General features: G+C 37.7%; 1 protein-coding gene across 2 annotated transcripts in view; it reads left to right on the forward strand.

Annotated features, from left to right (window-relative positions):
* MPL (MPL proto-oncogene, thrombopoietin receptor) overlaps positions 1-18,549 on the forward strand; it is a 427,873-nt gene that overhangs the window by 253,608 nt on the left and 155,716 nt on the right. For both annotated transcript variants that reach the window (XM_044085406.1, XM_044085407.1), the window contains one exon: positions 2,531-2,688. In XM_044085406.1, coding sequence (XP_043941341.1) covers positions 2,531-2,688 — 158 coding nt within the window. The remainder of the gene's footprint in view (positions 1-2,530; positions 2,689-18,549) is intronic.

The following is an 18,549-nucleotide window of genomic DNA, read 5'->3' on the forward strand; positions in this document are numbered from 1 at the left end:
TATATATATATATATACACACACACACACACACTCACACACACACACACACACACACACACACACACATATACATATATATATATATATATATATATATATATATATATATATATATATATTTATTAAGGTGCCTGTAAAATATCCTAACTAACATCCAAACCAAGGGGTAAAATGGTCACACAGGCAAACTAGTCAGTAAAAAAAACGCCAAAAAAACAGCCCAGCTAGAGCTTGTATTGTGTGATATCTTGAACTTACTGTAATAGAAACCCCTAGGATATATGCAAATGACCCCTTAAGGCTATCAAGTCTTTCCACTAAATGACTTCTGAATGCCCATGACTTTTTATTTTCTTTTGAAGTCTTTATGCATACATTCAAGATGATAAAGCCAACCCCATTAGCTGTGGATGCACACATTTCAGCCTTATTATTGACCTTATCAAAACAGCATAAGTTAATTGTTTGGCTAGCCTTTAAAGCATAGGGTCTTTAAACCCAGCTAACGCCCATAAACATTAAGGTACCTACAAAATATCCCAACATCCAAACCAAAGGGCAAAAAGGTCACACAGACAAGATATTCAGTAAAACTGTTTTTTTTTTATTTCTTGCAGTTTTTACTGAATGGTTTGTCTGTTTGACCTTTTTATCCTTTGGTTTGGATCTTATAATGATAAGGAAGGCATTTTAGTGATAGCCAGCTTTTTCTTTTTATTATAGAGTTTGTTGATTTGGTAGTTCCACTATATAGGTTTATTTCTAAACTTGCCATTATGTTTACACCAGATTGGTATAAATGTTTCTATGTATCTATCCAACAGGCGGTAAAATTCAGGTAGCCATACCAACTGCGGTTATCAATAAAATTAGTAAATAGCAAATAACTGGTTTTCAGTAATCCCTTAATTTACAAGCATTATTAAGGGACACGAGGCAGGTTTTCATAGAGAAGATCACAGCAAAATTATTAGATTTGACTATGGATGGGGTGTAATAAGCAGGGTAGTACAACTGGGAGGAATGTTTGTGAGGAAGAGCTCATGAAGATTAATACCACTGGTGGGTAGAGCGTGATTTGGTCATTATCGGTAGTAAATGTTTGGCAGTTTATTGTGGATATTGAAGTCACCCATAAGAAAGGTATTTGATTTAACTGTTAACATTTCTAACTGATTCAGATAGCCTGCATAATTTAAAAGTGCTTTCACTACAATGGAACTAGATTTCTGTAATTACACAAGTGCTGATGTTTTTGAGGTCAAGGAAGGCCTATGGTTTGGAGATTTTGATGACTAGGTTTCTAGGATTCACAAGTGCTACCTTGATATTATCCAGATTGGAATTTGCTATGTTGGGATTACATCAGGTGAACTCTGCCTAGAAATGGCACCATGGGTAGCAAATGTTTCAGCTAGTATGTAAAAACCAAGAGGTAAAAGATGCAGACCATCCCTGACAAATCAGAAGGACCTACTGACTATTCCATTCTATGCATACACACACATTGAATGTCCCTAAAATGAGACAAATTTACCTTTCAATTACTGAAGCCAATTATTTTATCCTTGAATTGAGCTATTGTTCTTGGAGATGGTGGAATGCTGCACAATGCCAAAGCCTTGCCCTCTTCAAAAATATGAGCAGAGAGCTCAACAATCTCTCTCTCTCTCTTTCTCACTGTCTCTGTCTGTCTCTCTCTCTCTCTCTCTCTCTCTTTCCCTCTCACACTCTCTCTCTCTCTCTCTGTCTCTATCTCTGCATCTTCCCCAGGATGGAAAGCTTAAGATCATTTACCCCCACATGGGCAACTACAAGGCCTTAACAATGTTTAGGGCAGTGTAGGGACTTAAGGATCCTAGTGACGTCCCTAATCCTGACAGCAGAAAGGCAGCTGCCACCCTTTCCTTTTCTAGGCTGGTAAGTGTTGCATCTGTATGTCTTACAATGGAGTCACCAATAGCTAGGACATTTTTGGGTTGTGCTGCAGGCTTATGGAATGTTAAGGGCACAGAAGTGCAGCAGGGGTGACTACTAGTAACAACAGATGTGGGTGCAGATTGTAGGTGTTATGTTAGTATTTGTGCTTAATGGCTGAGTTAAGCTATCAGGATTTCTAGGAAGCTTAGGTAATGATTTCTTTATTGCCTCATATGTAGGAATAATGTTTTGGTGATGTGGCAATATAGTCCTGCTGTGCTGCTGTTTACTTGCAGTGGGTGGGGTGAAAAAATTAGTCTCCAGCTTAGATAAATATGTACACCTTGCAGGTGGAACCAGTATGTGTTTGAAGAAGTGGGTTGACAGTAAACATGAAGCAGTTGCTTTGCTGCTTCAGAAAATGGAGTGGCTAAGGATGAGGCTAAAGCAGGCTAGGACTTCATTGGTGACATTATATTTTTTTCCTTTTTTGTTGGAAGGTTATTAATTGTACAATAACAGTTAATATAATAAACAATGTTGATTAGATGACCTACTTATAACTCTGTTTTCTCAGTTTCTTTTTTTTTTTTTTGTTTGCCAAAAAGGAATCTTTCCCCAACCTACAGATGTGAAAGTCTCATTAAATGGAAATCTTGGTCAGCTCCATGTCAGTTGGACTCCATATCTATCTATCTGGGGACTGCAACAAATTTACCAACTTCAGTACTCAGTAGTGGAGCCCGAATATTCAGGGCCGACACAGGTACTTTTGGCTATAGTCATGTAACCAGTGACCATGTTTTCACTATTCTAGTACACTTAAATGTGATCTTAATACAGTTATGTGTCATGAAGATGATTAGAAAAAGAAGTGATTAGTGGATGGTATGAAGGTGTATTTGAGGTATTCCATAACATACTGCATAATTTGGAATGGCTATGAAACAATTCCAAAATGTACAGAAAGGTAAAAAAAAGTAAGCAAAGCATTTTGTTTCTTCTTACTTCCTCTAAATCAGAAGAAGAGAAACGGTTTTGATGTTTATGTCTGGCTCTGTATGAAAAATAATTTAAAATATCTTTTTTAAGAAATGGTGAAAATTGGTTGTTTAGTAAAATGCTCAGCTTCTCCAGCATGAAAGCTAGTTCTGATGTCTCAAGCGGTTGAATACCTTCTTTATCAGGTGCAGGAAGAATCAGTCACATAACAGTATGTTTTTGTTAGTTTTACTGATCACAAAAGTAAGCCATGTTTCATTTTGTGAACAGCTCTGTTTAGCTTTGGATTGGTTTTGATTAGGTTTGTAGTCAATGTTCCAGCATCAATGAAACTGTATTTGATTTGACAGAACATTGACTATTAATACATCCTCATACACACACACACACACACACACACACACATATATATATATATATATATATATATATATATATATATACATTCATATGTGTGTATGCATCTATACATATATAGATAGCTATAGATATCGATTTGCATGTAGTATCTTGAACCCATATAGTATGCAGTCATAACAGACAAACACTAAGGAGATCATGCATCTGATGTGAGTCTATGAAGTTTGACTTACAAACTTGTACTATTTATTATTTATTTTATTTATTTGCAGTTTGTTTGACAGGATGGTCCATTGGGCCAAGAAAAACCCGTTTTCAATTGAGTCCTGGGGAGAAAAGCTCCACAATAACGAAAGTTATAATCAAGTAATTCTATTACAGTAAATACAGAAGTACAAATAAAATCATAGTATTTAAAGATACAATATGAAACAAAGTTAAGAAAAATAAGAATTGTTGTAAATTTTTGCTAGTACTTTACAAGGAAATGAATAGGACTCTGGAGTACATGAGATGTCTGAGGTATAGAGAGGAGAAGAGGTTATGTTGGATGGGAGCAGGAGCATTCCCAGAGAGATGTTAGGTGTGAGTGAAGTGAGGTCTTTAAGGAAGAGTGACTAGAGATGGTACGGATGGATGGTGGTAGGGACTACAGCTTGTAGTAGCTCATAGTTCTTCATACAGAGGTGATAGGTGACTTAAACCAAGCAGTCTGATTACTATAAGGAGCAATTTTCACCACTGCTAAAATTTAATTAAATTAGGAAGATGCAACAAAAAATAAAATGACATTTTCATGATGTGCCACTACTCACGAGAATGGAAGTAAGCATGTAGACAGAGTAAAAACTAATAATGAAACTGTAATTTCATTCAGCATTACTACCACATTCTTGTTACAGTCTGCTTTACTTCAATTTCTTCTACTTTCACATTTATCAATGAAAGACAACTAGAAACGCTATAAATATCAGACAGTTAGTGGTCAGTATACCTACAAGAGGTTTCAGCTAACCATCTTCACTGCAAACAAGAAATGAATAAGCAGCACCACTATCAAGTGGCGTTATATAAAAAGGTAGAACAAATATTTGCACCCCTTTTGTATGATAGCAGCAATGACCCTCCTTCAATGAATGAAGCCAGGTTTATTGACATCCATATATTTGTAGCAGTCTGAGCTTCACTTCTGTTTACCTGATGAAGACTCTCAGCAAATCTAACTTCGTTACCATATTACTATAACACACAATAATATTAAAACATTGCTGGTTAAAACAGTACAAGAACACTTCATTAAATATCACATTCAACAAAAAAAAGTATTTTCAGAGACTGCAGCATGGTTACATGTAATGGTTGCACTTCCCACTATCTTAAAAAAACTCCATCTAGTATTTAAACGTCTACTTCCTGACTGAGGCTAAGAAAAGTCTTTTTTTACAACTAATAACATTTTCAGCCAACCATATAGATTTTGATTGAAGCAGATCACACAACAATGCAACAATTTTGTGTGGTACAAAGGAATTCTGATATGTAAATTATCTTTCTTGTCTAGCTTTTAACAAATAATTTGGTCACAAAAACAATGAAATACAAGAAGGCAAGTGCAAATGTGCCACAGCATGCCCTAGTCGGTAGAGTACAGGTATGTAATAAAATCCTGAAGTGTCTTTTGAGGAGGTTTGTAAACCTCTTTGAGGAGAATGATTTTAAAAAGTATATTAGAACTGAAAATACTTTTTAAATTATAGACATATTATCTGCATACAAACAATGTTTTGGAAAGATAATAAGATGGCTATTACAAGGGCAGTCCTCAGCACTACTTGTAGCATATGGTGCTATATGCTTAAGAATGGTCAATAATTCTTCTGGATATGCACATCGCATGATTGTCCCAGCAGTACTTGACAGTCACAGTAAAGACCACAGAGACCATTCACAGGTTGAAGTTGTAAATGTCTTTACTGGGCATCCTGATAAATGTTACAAATACTAAAAAAAGTGTCATGAGTGTTACAAGTAAAGATGCTTATTCACTCCCAAGTTGTTTGTTTTGTACTGCAGAAATATAATTTGCAGTTTGAATTTTATTTACTTTTTAAGTCAAAGTCACCACATCATCTTTCTGCCCTATAACTCAAGAAAATCCCTCAGAAGGCACATATTCAACAACCATGAATTTCTCACTCCAAGGTAGTTTAGCAGAAAACAGGAATCTGTGGATCTAGAAGTTTTATGAATTATTCTCTGAAAACATCATACATCCAAAAAGCTTGAATGGGACAGTATGTTATATGTACACATGTTGTGAAGGAAGGATTGAATAGATTTAGTACTATTACCTTTCAAGAAGAAGAAAACTACAAAATGGCAGCAACAAGGGAGAAATGCAAGTACTCTCAGCCAAGAAAAATGTGTCATTTATTTATCACTTATCCTCTACAACAAACCAAGGATAATAGGAATGACAGGTGCATATAATAATTAGCTAATGAACAATGCCATAGACCGCAGCAGGGCTAGCCACCTAGTGGTGTAAACCTCGGCTCTAGATGATTGTCACTGTTGAAGTGACACCCTGAGCCCATGTGCAAAAATGTGAAAAGGGGTTGTGGATGGATGGACAGAACAATGCCACAGACAAAGAATTTAGTGAGATGCATGAGCTGCTAGCAAGGGACAGAGCAATTTGTGATATAAGAAATGATCAGACAGTGGTCATGCTATTATGAAAAGCAGTTTTGACCTTATCTGAAGCTGTTGGGTATGTAAAGATCAAGTGAAATTATAAAAATACATTCAAAGTAATTTATTGAAGAAATAGAAATGTGTAAGATATAATGTGAGTCAAAAACTGCAACAAAAGATGAAGCTTGAAGTGAATATGTGCATTAAGTGTAAAAGCAATGAGAAACAGTGCTATGAGATACCCAAGAACTTTGACACAATTGAAATTCAAACCTCAAACACTAGGCATGGCTATAAGCACAACAGGAGGTGGTGTCCACCATTTAATCAACAGTATAAGAACTGTGTTATAAAGAATGATCTTGCAAAGATATCTTAAAGAAAGCAGATCTTTCAAAAAATATTGCATGTTATTGCAGTAAACCATGAAACAGAGATGTTAGGTGGCTCTATTAAAATAGAAACAACTGATTCTGTGAAATTAGGAGGTACAGAAGTAATGTCATAAGACAATCAGAACAGTAAGAGAAGTCCAGGATTAATAAACAAAATGTAGAGTATAAACTAGACACTGTGGCAGGGTGTAATGTTTTGTCAAAAATATTTCTTAAAGCACTGGGGCTAAAAGGCACTGAAAGGAAAGCAGTGCATTAGTAACTCTTTGGAATACCAAAAAAGCCATTGACTTATTATGAAATAAAATGTATAAGAGCCTCTTTTGTACAGTAGAACTAAATCATGAACATATTTTTTATAATATTTTGGGTCATCTGGCTTGTGAGAGACTGAGTATAGTGAAACATATACACAGTGTACAAGTACATATCTGATGTGGTCAGAAACAATCTCACAGTCATAACCAAAAAACAATCTACCTTAATGCTATGGTGATCACAGATGTTAATAAATGGTAGACACACTCTAAAAATAATGTAAATAAATAGATGTTTATTCCACAAAAGTACAAACATTATGTACTTTCATCATTAAAGCAATCTCTGTGCCGGGCTTCATCAGAACTGCAGCAAACTCTACAACACAGTATTTAAATACCCCATGCCCATATCACATAAACCACTAAAATGTTTGAAACTATTACTTTTATAATTCACTATATAAACACAAATAATATAACATAAATATTGTAAATGTTAATGTAAAATCTTAAAATATTTAAAAAGTCAAGGAACCATCAACTTTTTGAAAAATATCACCTTTAAAAAAAAACAGAATAAATAAGTGATTCTTAATAACTGCCAAATAAAAAATCAGTCACAGTTTATCAACCCATAATTTTTAAACTGAACTAATTGAAATATTATCAATACCTATTAGTGTGCCTGCATTTAATCTGAATTGCCAAATTAATTATATATATTTTACCTTTAGTTCCCATGACCCACCCTTTGGGTAAAATGGTATTACATCCAAAATACCAAAATGGAACTTTATAAAAGACAAACAGACTAATGAGTGCCTACTAAGTACATTGTTCTTGCTTTTGTTAGTCATGTCATGTTCATGCACTCTTCGTGAAGTTCTTTCAGTCTTGCCAACATATGATAAACAGCCCAACCAAATAGCTAAACAGACTTACATTGATGCACCACAACGGCCATATGTAAATGTATATTAGGATAAAGTTTGCTGTTGATTTTGACCATGTTCCCATCTAACATGTGTGGACATCATTTGCAACTTCCACATTTCCTAATGTCCCCTTTTACCTTTTACAATGATGTTTGCATTACACGGGCATTCAAACACATTTTTCAGATTTTTCCCTGTCTTAGACACAAAGAGGATTCATCTCAAAATAAAACTTGTAAATCTCCAGATATGTTAAAAATATTACAAGTTTCTTTATAATTTACTTAATCTGTGATGAGTCAGTATTATATTCAAATCAATCAATATTATATTCAAAAACTAGTGATCTCTTGATAATGTTGTCATTACCCTTTCCTCTTTTATTACATGCAACTACATTGTAAAATATATTTTCCAATTTAAGAGGTATATTTAAGACACCATTCTTTAGTGGTCTTTTCACTTATACATTCTAAGAAAGTCTTATGGTATCCATATTCTATAAACATATATAGAAACTGATCACTTTCAATAAGGAAATTTTCTCTGCCTGATATTATCCCACTAAATGGACCAAATGTTCTTTTACCAAACTTATTTTTGCACCATAGGGTGACAACTACTGTAGTGAAGATGCATATTCAAAAATGTGGGGTTTCTATACATATTTTTGAAGAAAAGCCAAATGTTTTAATAATAGTCACATACAAAAAGTTAACATTGTCTTTAGAAAAAGTTGTGGCTGTATTAATGTAATCTATAAAATCCACAAACTTCAAACTATTCCACAGAACACAAATATCATCCAAAAATCTCACGTAAAAGCACCAGTCTGAACTCAAAGGACAGCTCCAAATAAATTTTTTTTCCCAACTTAATATTACTAAATTTGCATATACGGAGGCACATGCAGAGCCCATGGACACCCCATTAACTTGTTCATAGAACTCTACCTCAATGTATATAAAATTGATCAATAGTATAATCTGCATTAAATCGATTATTCATAGGTTCATAGGTGTGTACTAGGCTCATGGCCCTGGAGCCTTTACAAGCCTAGCCCATAGGATTACCCTGGCATCGTGCCACCCGACCTTAGTTCCTACTGCTTCTGTCGAGTAGAGCCACTGGATTGATCCCTGGGGTGAATTTTCTATTTCCCATCCACTCACCAAGATTTCTCTTGAAGAGGGCCAGTGAGGTGCTCAGCTTGAGATGTATGGGAAGTCTATTCCATAGCATGGGGAGTCTCTGAATTATGAACCTGTCCCTCCAGCATGTTCTGTTGTTTGTGGCAATAAGGTTGAGGTCTCTAAAGTGTGTGGTGCAGAGGGATTGGGATTTCTTTAGATGCAGCATTTCTAACAGAGCTGGGTCAGACATGGCTTTATAAATCAAGCAGATATCACCTCTAACTAGGCAATATGAGACAGAGAATAGTTGGAGTTTTTTGAGTCTGTCCATATAGGACAAGTGTTTAAGGCCTGGGAGCCTCTTTGTGAGGTACTTTTGCAGCCTCTCCAGTTATTGCAGGTGTCTAGTGAGGTGCATGCCAAATGGGGTATTGTACTCTATGATTGGCCTAATGAGGGAAGAGTAGAGGGAGACAATGGCCTCTTTCTTCCAGGAGGCAAAACCCTTAGTAATGAGATGTGCCACATAGAAGGACTTCCTGACCACAGTGGCAACGTGGTGGTCAAAAGAGAGGTTGCTGTCAACCCGTGTTCACAGATCTCTTATAAAGCCTTCTTTGTTCAGTGGACTACCATCAATGTGGTAATTCAAGGGAACCGTGTTTTCCCAAGGGGGATAATGACATATTTTTTGGCATTGAGCTTAAGGCCATTGTTCTGACACCAGTCGTTGGTGTCATTGAGGCCTTTCTGTAGGATGTCAACATCACTTGGGGAGTTAATAATAGCTCCCAACCTGCAATTGTCTACAAACTTTGTCAGCCAGAGTCCCTTCATATTGGCCTGAACTTCAGAGAAGTATATACCAAACAGGAGAGGACCCAGGACCGAACCCTGTGAGTCTCCACTCGTGACTGGTCGGCAGTCTGACTTGGAGTCAGCTATTTTACACTGTGGGTTCTATCTGTGAGCCAGTTTGCAACCTACCTAGTGATATAGGTGTTGATGCCTAGCTTAGTGAGTTTTTCTATGATTCCTGAATGGTATCAAAAGCCTTAGCCAGATCAAGGTAGGCTGTATGAACCACCTTGCCTTCACCCACAGCTCTGATGATGAATCAAAGAAGTCGACCAAGCTGAGTAAGCATGATCTACCCTTCACAAAACCAAACTGTGTAGGATCCAGAGTTTGGAGATTCCCTATATCCTTGTTTATTAGATCCATGATGATGCGTTCCATAGCTTTGCATATCAGACTCATCAGGCTAATTGGGCAATAATTCCCGGGGTCTGTAGTCACTCCTCCTTTGTGGAGAGGGATGACTGTAGCAGTGCACCATTTGGTAGGGACAAAGCCTGAGGTGAGGCTGTGATTGAACAGGGCACACTGGTGAGGTGCCAGTTCACTCTGTAGTTCATGAAGAACACAGCCAGGGATATTCTCAGGTCCCATAAAAGCTGCATTCTTGGCCTTGCACAGTGCTGTTTTAACCTGTGCAGCAGTAATACTGGGTGCCTGACAATCTGCTGGTATTCTGATCGGTCCTTTTGGGGGGGGGGGGGTAAAGTTAGCACTGAATCTGTCAGCCAGTATATTGGCAATATCTGCTGGCTCGGTATAGGAGGTACCATTGTGCAGTAACTCAGAGCAAATCTGGGTATTGCAGTGGAAATTCTTTACATAACTATAGATAGTCTTGTTGCTGTCTTTACTATCTGCTGCAATTCTGTTTTCATAGCTAACTTTAGAGGATTTGATGAGGGATCTCAATGCTGATAAGGGAGCTTTTCCAGTCTTGGGACTTTGCCTTATTCTGCATCGGTTTCCTTCTTCTGTTGTAGAGTTTGTTTATGGCAGGGGACCACCAGATTGGCTTCCTTTTTTTTGAGGAGATCATCTTAGTTCTCTTGGGTATGGCGAGATCCATGCATTTGTGCATGTGTTCGTACAGTGCATTGGTGTATGATTTGGCGGTCATGCAATTATTCTCCATTTGCATGGGTGCCATGAAGTTAGCCACCTCTGTTTTTAGAAGCCCAGAGTTAGCTTTGGAGAAGTTTTTCATGGTGGTTACCTTTGTGGGGGAGGGGGATGTGGTTTTCCAAGGTGATTAGTTTGTGGTAGGATTTAACCAGGGAGGAGTCGACTATTGGTGTAGAGCAACAGTCACCCATGTTAGTAATAACCAGGTCAAGGATGTTGCTACCTCTAGTGGGGGTAAGAACAAGCTGGTCCAGAGCATTGGAATTAATGAATTCTGGAAAGCATTGGGCAAGTGTATTGGTACATGAGTAGTTTTCCCAGTTAATGGAGGGGTAGTTGAAGTTGCCCAGTATGAGAGTGTTACTCTGGACCCAAATATTATCCAGGGTGCTTAGAAACATGGAGTGTGAGTCTTGGGACATGGTTGGGGACCTATAGCAGGCTACAACCTGAATTGCTGTCTTACCCAGTGTTAGCTGCACCTGAAGTATCTCAGATGTGTTATGTTGGTCTACCGGTCTGGAGGAGTGTGCATCCTTTATGAATATGGAAACACCCTCGCCTTTGGAGCTTCGGTCCAAGTTCTGGTGTGGAATGAGTTATAGCCTGTTAGTGCAGGGGTGCTTTCTGCTGCCTTGAACCAAGTCTCTGTTACAGCACAAATGTTGATGTTCTCCATTTTAAGGAGTGCTTCGAGCGAGTGCATTTTGAGATTTTGATTTCTAGCATTGAGCACCATGACTCTCAGATTGCATTTGTTTGCAGCTGTTATGGTGGTAATTTGGTCTTTGGAACACCACCTAAAAAAGGCACTATAGGGGTGGCAAGAGCCTTGGCCAGTATCCAGAAGCCCAGGGGTGACAGATACAGGCCATCTCTGGCAAAGCATCAAGGTCTGTTAATCATGTCATCCCAGGCAGACAGATACTGAATAACCTTAGAATGAGACCAGAAACTTAGCCAATTGTTGAAATCAATCATTTTCTTCTTGTACTGTGGTATCATTCTGGGTGATGGTAGGATGCTGCTCAAGGCTAGGGTCATACCCGCCTGGGCTACATAATCGAAGAGCTCCTCCATGTCTCTTTTCATGTAGTCCAGGGATGTACATCTCAGGTCATTCACACCCACATGTACAATGACAGAGTCATATTTGTACCTGTTGTTGAGGGACCTGAGTGCGTGCATTATGTGGCGGATCCTGGCACCTGACAGGCAGCTGACTGTTACTTTCTCCTTATTCAACCTAGTGAGTGGGACATCAGTGTGCCTCACTATCGAGTCACCTATGACTAGTGTGTTGGGCATGCTGTTTTGCTTTAGGGGCTTTGGTTGAGTGGCACACTGTTTAGCAGAGTTATGTGTCTCATCATTAGTGTTGTGTTGTGGTGGTCAAGTGCGTTTCTGTCTTGGAGGTCTCTACTGTTTGTGTAGATTTTTATTGGGAGCCTCCGTGAAGGTGGGTGTGTGGTTTGTATTTTTATGTAAAGGCAGTGCTGGTGTGTGTTCTGGAGGGCTATGTGCTCCATGTGGTGTGGTGCAAGTGTTGAACTTCTCCTCTTGACCAGCTATTTTGGTCTTGGCAGGAGAGTGCTTGGCTACCAATTTGTATATATAAGTGCATCTCTCACAAGTCTGAGTGTTGGGAGGTAAGAGGAGAGGGTTGTCGGTGTACATGAGGCAGTTGCTACATTGCCTCAGGATGCCCAAGTTCACCAGGTTAATAGGAGAAAGCACAGGGAACTGACCTTTAGATATGCCTGGAGGGGTGGGCATTAATAAATACTGGAGCTGTTTCCTTGTAGAACATTTAGTGCTGGTAGCACTTTTGTGTGCTACAAAAATTGCTAGAAGAAGTCTGGTAAAGTGTTAGACTAATAAGCTACTAAAAGTACAGGAAAGGAGAGAACTAGCAGATTTAATGGAAAAGTTGAAGAGCAGACTTTGGCATAGCTCAAAAGCTTACAAACAGTCCTGGATACAGCAAATCTGTATCTGGACTAGATTAGTTTCACAAAAGGTGGAAAACAAGTGCAGATGTAGACTTGTAATCCAGAAAGTTGAAAGAGATGGAAAAAACTGGCCAAACAGCCAATAAGCTACTATTTCTGGGCCAGAAATCACTCCTCCTGTGGTAGATAGGCTACCTAGTGCTTACCACTCCCACTAATAAGCTAGAAGGCTTTCTTCCAACACAGAAAGGCTTGGGGGACTCAGAAGCTTCTAAACAGTCCTGGATACAGCAAATATGTACCTGGACTTAACTAGTTACAGGAAAGGCGGGAAACAAACACAAATGTAGGCTTTTAAACCAAAAAGTAGAAAGAGATGGAAAAACTGCCCAAATGGTCAATAAACTACAATTTCTGGTCCCAAAACCACGCCTCTTGTGGTAGATAGACTACCTAGTACTTACCACTCCCACTGATAAGCTAGAAGGCTTCCCTCCAACACAGAAAGGTTAGGGGGGCTCAGAAGCTTACAAACAGTCCTGGATACAGCAAATCTGTACCTGGACTAGACTAGTTACAAGAAAGGCAGGAAACAAGTGCAAATGCGGGCTTTTAAACCAGAAAGTTGAAAGAGATGGAAAAACTGCCCAAATGGCCAATAACTACAATTTCTGGGCCAGAAACCACTCCTCTTGTGGTAGATAGGCTACCTAGTGCTTACCACTTTCACTGATAAGCTAGAAGGCTTCCCTTCAACACAGAAGGGCTTGCGGGGCTCAGAAGCTTACCAACAGTCCTGGATACAGCAAATCTTTATCAGGACTAGATTAGTTACATGAAAGGCAGTAAACAAGCGCAAATGTGGGCTTTTAAACCAGAAAGTTGAAAGAGATGGAAAAATTGCCCAAACGGCCAATAAACTACAATTTATGATCTAATGTCACATGTAGAAAGAAATGAAAATTCAACCAATGCATCATTAAATAAATGTAATTCATCTTTATTTGGTATAAAAGAAAATAAATCAATCACATAAACAGTAAGAAATACAGGATTTTCTTCCCATAACTCATTATTAATTCTACCCAAGAAATCCGAAGAGTCCTTTAGAATATACATATTTCTAAAAAGCAAGACTTAGGAATCCTGCCAATATATACCACCAGGACTATGTTTTAGAGCTTTGGGCAATGAACAATCAGTTACATATTCATCCTGAATAAAGTATGCAGTCATAGCAGAGGTATGTTGCAGGACTATCAGATTTATTTACATGCTTGAAAGCTTACAAAGGGATTATTATATGCAAGTTAGCTGGGATGCTATTGATATAATACATACCTCAAGGAAAGTATCAGTAGTCCTCAGGAGTAGAAACAAACAAGAGTGAAGTGGAGTAGAAAGCTTGGATATCATTATGGAACAGGCCGAGCCAACAGAACCTGTAAATTAAATGATTGCTCTTGTGAAGCAGGACAAGCTATGTATTAGAGTTGATATATATAAGCTGAATAAGCAGATTAAAGAAAGCATTACTCATTGTTTAGGCATGAGGAAGTGATGTCAGCTATGCCAAACGATGAGTTATTTTCTGTATTAGCTGCAAACCATGGATTTTGCCAAATACGGCTAGCTAAAAAAACTCCAAATTGTTTATATATAATACCCCACAATGAAGCTGTAGATTGATAAGACTTCTGTTTGGTACATTGTCAGCACTGAAAGTATTTCATAGAGCAGTTGCATAAATAATCAAAGGCTTAGAAGGTGCTGTAAAGCAAACTGATGACCTACTAATGTAGGACCAGACTAGGGTTAATGATTGTCTCAATTTGTATGGGGCAGTGAAGATTTTAAATGTTCTATCCCATCTCCTGCTTCATGAATATGAGGAACATTTAATGTATTTCAGAAGACTTTACCCATGTAAGACATAATCTGCTATAATTCAGATGCAGCATTCTGAGCACATAGTTCATTGACACCAGTTCACTGACATCAGTAGACTAGTGACTTGCAAGGAGGTATGTATTGTTCTTCAGTTGTTATTTTTTATGGGCACATTTCTGGTTGGCTGCTGATTTGCTGGGGGAGTTGTCAAAGCTGGAGACTAGAGTCCCATGTATAACCTTTATTTGATAGATGGGTAAGGGAGGCTTGGTTAACATTTCTAAGTTTCTTCATTACTACCTGAAAAGCTGATACTTGGATCAAATATCTGAGATACAATAAGCAAGCAAAGGACCTAGGCACTTGGAGGAAGCCTAATGGTAATCCATTTATTTTTTGTACGTTTTCCTAGTACTGGACATTTGTGTAGAAGGGAGAAACTGGACTATCCAACTGAGGTAATCAGGAAGTTTGGCTGATACTGGAACCTGACTCAGCATACAGACAGATATAAGAAGGGATTTCACTTGTGAAAGGGATGGGACAGCATGTTATGAAGGTCAAAGACTAGAGTAGATAGAGACTGAGCAAAGGGAACCTGAATTGTTATGTCCAAAAGGGGGCTATGATAATGACTTTGGACTTCTACTGCTTTTCATTCTGAAGGAATCTTGGAAACAGTAGAAATAATGCAGCATTTCTTGACAACATCACTGGGGTGTTACTCTAAAGGAGGAGAAGTCAGAAAAAAGATTTTGCTGCACTTAGTGTTGGACAGGAGGCAAAAATTTCACAGCAAGACTTTTCCCAGTGACAGAACAGTTTCTGCACTATTTATTGACTGAGGGACTACTAGTGATGCATTAGAAGAAATGTGGTTTGCATTCAGAAAGTGGTTGGTCAACACAGCCCATTCCTACATCCTCAACGCCTCTTGAGAATGATGGCAGGAGTTAGCTTCCCTTTGATTGTTGATATACCAAACTGCTGTCATGTTACTGGCATGGATGGCTGTTGAATATTGTAGTAGGGAGTCCTGAATGGCCTGGAGGTTGAGAAGTGTTCCAAGATATTTATATGCAAACTGGCCTTCAACTATAACTAAACAGCTTGGACATTCTGCTGTTAATGTTGTCACCCTACTGTAAAGCAAAACATCCATTCACAGAAATGGGTTAGCTACAGTCATGATTGGCATGTGCAACTACCATCTAAGATAAATGTTGTAAGTTTCAGAGATAATGGGATCTGACACTTGATATCAATGAACTCTTGGGGCCCACTAAGGAATTCTCACACAAAACATTATGAAGGGTAACAGGGGAATGAACGCCACCACCATCTCCAAAGACCACTGGCAAAAAGGGCAGAGATGCTTTAGGAATGAAAAATCTGTTGAACAAGCCCGTAAAGAAAAAATATCTTGCCTGTGGATAATGAGTCTTACATTGCACTGTGACCAGGCTGCAAGAGAAGGTTCCATATGATGCTTTGCAGTGTTCACTATGACTCCTAAGGACTGGAATAGTGTTAAATGGAACTCTTAAACAATCTGTCTGTTCTGTGAGGGAAGGGCAAGGGGACGGTCAAAGTATAAAATACATTCACATCTTGTAGCATCTGGTTCACTTTAACAACAGACATGAATTAGGCAAACACCTTAGATGCAGTGAGATCAAACTGAAGAGTTCTGAACTGGTAATGACTGGCTCCTACCCAGAAACAAAGATGCCACCTGGACTCATTAGCAATATTTACCTGGAGGTAATGTTTTGGAAGTCCAAGGAGTAATAAACAGTTTCCTTCTGACAGATATGGTTAGATGGACTGCACCATAGCCATCAAAAAGGTTACTTTTGCAATAAATTGGTTTAGGTCACTTAATTTGATAAAGAACCTGAGGTCCTGCATTTGAGGGCTAGAGAGTTTCTTACTAAGGTTGTTCTTCAGTCCTGGGTACTTCTTTGCAACAGAAGTTAAAGACATCAAACTAGATGACTTAAATAATTAGCAGGTGACTTACTTGAAACAATGTGTCACAACTATTACAACAGAATAAGTGTTTTGTTTTCAGCATGAGTGGTGGAAGAGGTTGAGACAATAGCATACTAACTCCGGCTCTCGCCTATAAATTGTTACAGAAGATGAGGTGTCTAATGACTCTTTACTTGGGGCTGGGTCTTAACTATATGCATGTGTAAGTGTATGTGTGAGTGCGTGTGCATGTGTATGTGTACGTGCGTGCATGTATGTGTGTGTATGTGGGGGCATTTTACTTGTGTGTCTGTCTATTTATCTGAAACTAGGATATAATTTAAAACGTTTTTGTGGATCTGAAAACCAGTTTAGGACCTTTGCTTAACGTGAGAGGAACATTAAGCTAGGGAAGGAGATGGGTACATTTTTAGTACCTTTGAATCTGGGAATAGAGGTAAAATGGTTGTTATCTTCTGTATGGACACCTGAAAAGTATAAGCAGTCATGAAGAGATTTAATTAGAGCAAAGACTGAAGAAGATGAAGCAGACTGAATTGGTATAATAGCCAATCGAAATGACTGCTGTTAACAGAAAACGATTTTTTTTAAGTTACCTTTGTTTTATTTTTTGCTTTGAGCGAAATAAATCATATTTCCATCTACTTTTAATGAAACAAACAATACATTGTGGAGGCAAAACCTATAATGCACTTTCATTGAAAGGAGAGACTTTGTTAACCTGCATTATGTTCAGGACCCCAGAAAGTACCGCTTTAAAGCTTTTAATATAGCAGAACAAAGTGCAAACATTGTCACAGAGGTTCCTAGGTCAAGCAATGGTGAATATATATAGAAACTATTTAAAAATAAATAATAATGTTATAAACTTATGCTAACATTTACGAATATAAAATTGCTATTGCAGCTTTACAAATATTTCTTTCATGTTTGCCACACGACTGTCTTTACATCAGGAATCTGATAACTGTCAATTTTTTTAAACCATGATAAAAAAATAAGCAATAAAAAAAAACTTCAGTATTTGTGGCATTTGCATTTTTTGTTTTTGTTATGAGATGAACATATAAGACATCTAATCTTAATTAAAATAATGTGTTATTCTCAAAATATGATAAGAAGCCTTAAATAAATAAAGTTACAAATGTGCATTCTGGTATTTAGTATACTCATCACAGGTTATTAATAAGTAGAACTAAATTAAAGTCAGGGCATTTCCATGAAATGATAAATGGAAGGAACACAAGAAAGAGGAAGAAAAAATGTGAAGCTCAGTGAAAGCAAATATATTATATATTATTTGCCAAGTTTTATTTTTCTGTACAGATTTGTGTTCCTTAATGTATAATTTCCCTTCCATATTTTACTACCTTTAGAGAACTCAAGATGTGTTATTTCTTTTTCTATTTTTGTACATATGCTATAAAAAGATGGAACTAAGATTCTCACAGGAGCTTTTGTTCATAGATTGGCACAGTAACCTCACTGTATATGAAAAAAAATCAAAGACTGCCAAAAAAAAAATCAGAAGGTAGTAAACAGTGATTGCTTGTTTATATTATCTTTATAATAGAACAGAGAAAACTGGCATAGTGATGTAGTAGGAAGTGACAGCCATTTGTGCCAGAGTCCCACATATTTACTATTCTGATTCTTGTGTCTTTCAAGATGTTTTTAAGTGTTTTTTTTACATGAAAGTAAACTCCACTAGGAACATTTTTGACCTATTTGCTTGAAAAATAAAATGTATGTCATTCTTTCTGTGCATTCCAGTTATGTGCAAGTTAGTGCAGATCTAAGCATCACGGTTTTAAGTCTTGGCCATCTTGTCACACATTTTTATACTGTGTTTAAGCATTAATAGCCTGCAGTTCATATAAAAGATAACAACGAGTTTGTGGGAAATAAAATTTCTGACAAATGTGAACTTTCACATTGCTACAGCTCCTATAAAACATTTGTTGGCAATAGGTTTAAATGGCTCTTAAAATTTATGAAAATTAAATGTTAAAGTTCCAGTATGGC

This window comes from Protopterus annectens, chromosome 10.part0, assembly GCF_019279795.1.
Source record: "Protopterus annectens isolate FY-2018-M chromosome 10.part0, PAN1.0, whole genome shotgun sequence".
Classification (NCBI taxonomy): Eukaryota; Metazoa; Chordata; order Ceratodontiformes; family Protopteridae; genus Protopterus; species Protopterus annectens.